Below are 6637 nucleotides of genomic sequence, written 5' to 3' on the forward strand. Positions count from 1 at the left end.
AATATTTATATTAGGATTTTATTTATTTACATTTATATTAGAATTTATATTTATATTAAGTACTCTATGTACAACTTTACTCTCTACATGAATTATGACTTTAAAAATCATTATAAGACCAAATAAATCCTGCAAGATAAATTTTTATTATTCCTTTGACTTCCACCCATTATTCAGATTATATATATGTTTGTAGTAAAAGTTTGATAATATATCTTCACATAATCTCAAGTAAATGGCTATTATTCAAAAACTGGGGTAAATATTTAAATTCCCTACACATTTTGTTTAAAAATTACCATATGAATATGACTTATTAGATTATTGAAAGTCTGCTGGGTAAAGTGGCACTCACCTGCAATACCATCACTCAGGAGACTGAGCAAAGGATCACAAGTTCAAAGCCAGCTTCAGCAACTAAGCCAGACTTTAAGTAAATTATCAAGAGAAAAAAAATGTCAGGTAAAATTTTGTAGTTCACTGACATCTGTTCAAATAGAACTGACCTTTTGAAATCTCATGTTAAAAGAATCATACTGTGAAAGCCTTTGTTACTAAAGTAGTGTCTAAAGTGTCTGCCATGGCCTATGCAGAATTTTCTTTTGAGAAATCCACAGCTACTTGTTTTCACTGGCCTCATTCAAATAAATGTATTATTGTACAACAATATAAATGCCACACTGAGGTTAAAATGTATGAAATGACTTCTTCTTGTATTTCATGGTGAGGGGAAAATAGTTTTTTTTTTTCAGGAATTTAAAAAACTGAGACCAGAGGGGTTTAGACATTTCCAGGAAAAAAAATCATATTTTTTTATATGTGACCAATATGGAGTCTATACAACTGAATGCCTCTCATATTATTTCTACAACTGAAAATTTCCAAATATTCTTTAAGTTTAACCAACATTACACTTTTCTGAAAATTCTTTTAGATGAATTTATATAAGGGAGAAATCAAAAATAAGATTGACCTAAATTCTAGTTCTGTATTTAAAAAAAATCAGGGTGGTGGTGGTGTTTACTGAGGATTGAACCAAGGGGCACTTAACCATTTAGCCTCATCCCCAGGCCTTTTTATTTTTCATTTTGTGGTGGTGTTGCTAAGTTTCCTAGGGCCTGGCTAAGTTGCTGAGGCTGTCCTTGAATTTGTGATCCTCCTACTTCACCTCCCAAATTGATGGATTACAGGCATGTAACACCACACCCAGCATTACTTTTTTTTTTTTTTTTTTGGGCAAACATTGGTAACTTTTACTTCAAAGATTTTGTAGTAAATAAACAGATACATCTTTCAGTGGGTTCTCAAGCAATATACAACAAAGCGTGTACTTCTTACCAACATCACTATAAGACAGCAATGTATTCTCTTTAACTTTTACCTGTTGGTAATCCACTACAGGGTTTCCAAAACTTCTGCACATTGTGCTTTTCATATCAAATTTTTATTAAAGATCTTAGCTATTTTCTAAATGAATATCTTTTTTATTGGACTTTTCCCAATTACAAATGAAATTTCATTTTACATCTATAATTAGAAACAACACTTACTATGGGACTGTCCAAATTTAGGTCAAAATAAAAATATATGTATTTTGTAGCTTCATAAAACATCATTTACTGAATCTTTAAAGAAAGTAGAAGTAACAGCAATATATGTAAAAGTAATGATTTAATGACTATAAGCAAGAAAAAGCAATAGATTTGTGCTTCTTTTGCAGACTGAGGACAATGAAATGTTTAGCTACAATTTTCCATACAAACATGAAACAATATTCATATAGAATAAACACCCTCACAAATAACTGATGGGTGATGAACAAACACCAAGTTCGACCAAAGCAAAACATAAACTGAAAAGTGTTGGGGTTGTTTATGTTTTAAATTTAACATACTTGCTCTATTTAAAAAATATCTGTAGAAGTTCATAATAAATTGCTTGTATTTCCAGACATTACAGAGAAGGCATATTCCATTGTTAATTGTTGTTAAAGCAATACTTAAGTTTGAAATTATTCTTATATTACATATTAAAATAACTTTAGATAAAATGCCTTCTTCCAGCAATTAGCTGGTTTTTAAAAAAAATTTGTTTTAGAATTAGTGACAAATATGCATTTTAAAAACACATTAATTCCACTATAACCAATGGAAAGTTAAAACACTATTTTCATATTCTTTAAAGCTTTTCTTTACTGCAACAATAATTTTCAAAGCAAACATGTATTATTGGAGGAAAGTCAGTATCATGATGACTTGCCAATTGCTTCCAATGAACAGAATTTAGAATTAGATATCCATGTTGGAAATAATTTATGCTGATAAAAGCAAGGCTCAACATAGGGCATGGGAATCTGCAAAGGTCGAACCAGCTGGGAGAATTTTAACAACCATTTCTGAATGCATGAAACACAATATTTTCTTTATAGTATTTATAAATATATCATACAACACTGTTTCCTGTTATGTCATATAACAATATGGCATTGTACAACAAGCATCATGCCATCTGATTCTTACAAAAGCGAATCATTTAAACAAGTCAGTAAAATAAAGGGTAGTACCCGCTTTTAGGCATACAGATTGTAAAACTGAAGTTTACTTTCCTTTGATCGGTTTTGCGTAGCAACAGAGAAGTAAAAATCAAACAGGAGTCAAAATGGCTAAATATGCAAGAAATTGTTATTCACAGTGACATGGCTACATAGAATGCATTATTCTATGCTTATTCTTTCTGTTTGTTGAATTTCAAGATAAAAAGTACTTGTTTTCTACAGGTTCACAAAACAGCATAATAACAAGAACAATCAAGGAGAATGTAATGTAGGTGTTAGTTGAGATTAACAAACTATGGCCCAATGCTTCTATCCACTGCAGAGTATTTCCAAACCCAAACAATGGTTACAGAAACCATTTCACATCTTTCCTAACACACAGGAAACAAAACAAAACAAAAAACAAAAACCTTGCCTGCCTTCTCAGAATCCAATTCTTTATAGGAACAATCTTTCTTTTCAATTAACGTCCATATGAATATCACAGCTAGTCCATCTTTTATAGTCAAATTTAATGTCACTACAAAAGAAAGCAAATTGGACGATAGTCACATGTATTAGCATCTATAAAGCTGTAATGGCATGAAGATATCTATATAAATCAGGGGTTTAAAATTTTTTCCTTAATAGTCTCAGGAATCAACCAGATGAAGTTGCTGACGACCCATTTACAGATGATTTTCAAGGTCTATTGGCAAAGGAAGATTGGTGGTTACCGCTGGGGCTGTTGCTGGTTCCATTCATAGTACTGGAAATGTGAGGAAACTGTGGATGAAGAGACTGCACTGGAGTGCTCCGGCTAGGCAAACAAGAAGAGGTGGAGGGAATACCTCCTGCTGGGCTGTTGGCCTTGTCACTCCCAGAGTCACTTTCCAGTTCTCCAGCATTTGTCAGTCCATCCCTCTGGTGACTGATCTTCATTCTTTTACAAGTAGGTCGAACTCTATATTTCAAAGGAAGTGGACCATTCCTTCTCCAGGTATAAATGTAGGCAATATCCATTAGTGTATAGTAATCTTTCAAAGGTTCCTCTTCATACATAACATCAATCTGGAAAGTATTAGGTATGTCCATTTTACTTCTGAGAAACTTTCTTAAGTGCATCACAGTCATCGCTGCTGGGCATCGTAAATATCTTTTATCATTCACCTCCTCCTTAGACTTCTCTTTGTCTTTGTTTACTTTGCGATCCAATCTATTCTGGTCAAAGAATTCAATAGATAAGCTTATAATCTCATCATCAGTTATAATTCTCTTATCTTCATCTGCAACTTCTCCTCTATCTTCATTAGAGCCATTGGCAGCATCAGCTGAAGGATGAGCTGCATAAAAATCCCTTCTTCTCTTCATTTCATTTTTGAAAAGCCCTGGAACTAATTTGTATACAATGTCTTGAAGTGTTTTATCGGACCTTGTCTTCAGCAGTGGTCTGGTTTTGTGAACTTGGACATCACAGATAGGACAATACTTGCTGGACTCCAGGTAACGTACAATACACGTTTTACAGAAGGAATGTAGACATTCTATTATGGTTGTGGCATCAATGAAGTACCCTCCACAAAGCACACACATTAGGTGGGGATTTAGCTCAGTGATCTTGATTCTGGTTGTTCGATGCATTTCTGCTTGATGAAAGATCCTCTCAACAAAGGGCGCTGTGGCCGGGAGAGCCACGGAGGCTCTCGGGATGGTCGCGAGGGTGCAGAGGGGCGCGGGGGAGAAAGGAACTAAAACTTGGGGCCCTGCTTGGCGTGTCCGGGCTGAGCAGGCGGCGGCGCGGGCTGCGGGTCCATCCCTGCGCCGCGGGAGGCGGCGGGCCCCAGCATTACTTTTTAGAAAATAAATACATCCATTGATTAAGAGATTCCTGTTATAATTAGCAAAGAATATTAAGAATGATTTATTTATGTCTATGTAAACAATATTTACTTTAAATTATATCTCATTAAATAATCTGTCTTTTCTACTGCTCTTCCTCCCTACTCTGTTTTGAGTCACCCCCTTTATATCAAAAAAGACATTCAGCATTTGTTTTATAGGGATTTGCTAACTTCACTTAGCATAATCTGCTCTAATCCTATCCATTTCCCTGCAAATGCCATGATTTTATTCTTTTTTATTACTGAGTAATATTCCATTGTGTATAAATGCCACATTTTTTTAATCCATTTATCTATTGAAGGGCATCTGGGTTGGTTCCACAGCCTAGCTATTGTGAATTGTGCTGCTATGAATATTGATATAGCTGTGTCCCTGTAGTATGCTCTTTTTAGGTCTTTTGGGAATAGTCCGAGAAGGGGAATAGCTGGGTCAAATGGTGGTTCCATTCCCAGCTTTCCAAGGAATCTCCATACTGCTTTCCAAATTGGCTGCACCGATTTGCAGTCCCACCAGCAATGTACAGCATGAGAAGAAGATTACCACTAAACAGGGATGAGAGGTGGGAGGGAATGGGAGGGAAAAGGGGAACTGCAGGGAAGATGGAAGGAGACCCTCATTGTTATACAAAATTACAAATAAGATGGTGTGAGGAGGAAGGAAAAAAAAAGGAGAGAGAGAAATGTGTCACAGTAGATTGGGCAGAGAGAGGTAATGGGAGACGAGGGGAGGGAATGATAGGAAGGGCAGCAGAATACAACAGAAATTAGTATGGCTGTATTTATAAACATGGCTGTATAACCAATGTTTTCCTGCAATCTGTACATGTGGAAAAATAAGAATTCATACCCCATTTGAATCAAATATATGATATGTCAAGGTCATTGTATTGCCTTGAGTAACTAATAAAAAAAGAAAAAATAATAATCTGTTTTTTATTCTATTGAATAAGGGAGGAAAAAGAGAAAAAAATTTCAGAGCTTCTTGGGATTTTCAGGGAGTGACCTAATTTCATATTTATGTCCACAGGATGAAAGCAAGAAATTTACAAATTTGTCTCACAAATCTCTTTAAAGGCTCTGAGAAATGGAGTGGCAGGGGGTATGCGGGAAGGGGGATATGGTTATCACAGAAGAAAAACCAGAATCAAAGATATAACAGATAATATTTTTTTTAAGAGAGAGTGAGAGAATTTTTTATTATTTATTCTTTAGATTTCGGCGGACACAACATCTTTGTTTGTATGTGATGCTGAGGATCGAACCCGGGCCGCATGCATGCCAGTCGAACGCGCTACCGCTTGAGCCACATCCCCAGCCCCAGATAATATTTTTTAAAATTTTTTTAGTTAAATATCACAATAGAATGTACTTTGCCCTATTGTATGTACATGAGTGTAACTTCCCATTCTTGTGGTTGTACATGATGTGGAGTTATGCTGGTCCTGTATTCATATACGAACATAGAAAATTTATGTCCCATTCATTCCATGGTCTTTCCCATTCCAATATCCCCTTTGGTTCCTCTGCCCTATCCAATCCCTTGAACCTCCAACCCCTTCCCCCTACCCTGAATTTTAAATTCTAGTTCTTAAACAGAAGAATTCAGAAAAGCAAATTCTTGTATTTAACTATACAACAGAAGGCTATTTAGCACATTTGGATTCCTTAGATGCAGACCTGTCTATGGGGATTCCTGAGCACAAGATTTATTGAGAGAATCCTCTCATAAGAGAAACAGAAAAGTGAGGGAGGAGGGGAAGACAAGAGAAAAGATCAGCTGAAATGTGGCCTCCAAGTCATATCTTTAATTGATCTCACTGGGGACAGAGGAGCACAGAGTGCAGCACAGCAAGTTTTCTACCTGGAAGCAAGGTGGCTGAGCTAGTACTCACCTAGGTATACAAGTACTAGGCCTCAATCCCTCATTAAAGGGATAACCTATTACATGTGTCAGGTAAGGTGGTACATGTTAGCCCAGGCCATCCCTCAGAGGAGTCTGCAGCTGGGATCAGTTTGTAGTCAAGTCATCCAGAATCCCCAAAGCAACAGGTGCAGTGATTTAGAGATGGGGTATGGGCAGGTCTCTAAACAGCATCCCTTCAAGCATGTAAAATACCTCCTCCCATGATTGCCATATAGGCAGTGATTGCTGAGACTAATCTCACATTAAATACAAGCAGGGGGACTAAGTGTTTTTTGTTGT

General features: G+C 36.2%; 1 protein-coding gene across 1 annotated transcript; it reads right to left on the reverse strand.

Annotated features, from left to right (window-relative positions):
• Positions 1-2771: 2771 nt before the first annotated feature.
• On the reverse strand, positions 2772-4223 carry LOC308647633 (polycomb complex protein BMI-1-like). The gene has a single exon (XM_081291946.1). It carries the CDS (start codon positions 4172-4174, stop codon positions 3236-3238), a length of 939 nt encoding a protein of 312 aa, XP_081148072.1. The 5' UTR covers positions 4175-4223; the 3' UTR covers positions 2772-3235.
• Between the last annotated feature and the right edge of the window lie 2414 nt (positions 4224-6637).

Source organism: Spermophilus citellus, assembly GCF_964194105.1.
Source record: "Spermophilus citellus genome assembly, chromosome: 4".
NCBI lineage: Eukaryota > Metazoa > Chordata > Mammalia > Rodentia > Sciuridae > Spermophilus > Spermophilus citellus.

What these genes read in the sequence shown, in the direction of transcription:
- LOC308647633 (XM_081291946.1), bottom strand. Translation starts at nt 4,174, where the DNA reads ATGCATCGAACAACCAGAATCAAGATCACTGAGCTAAATCCCCACCTA.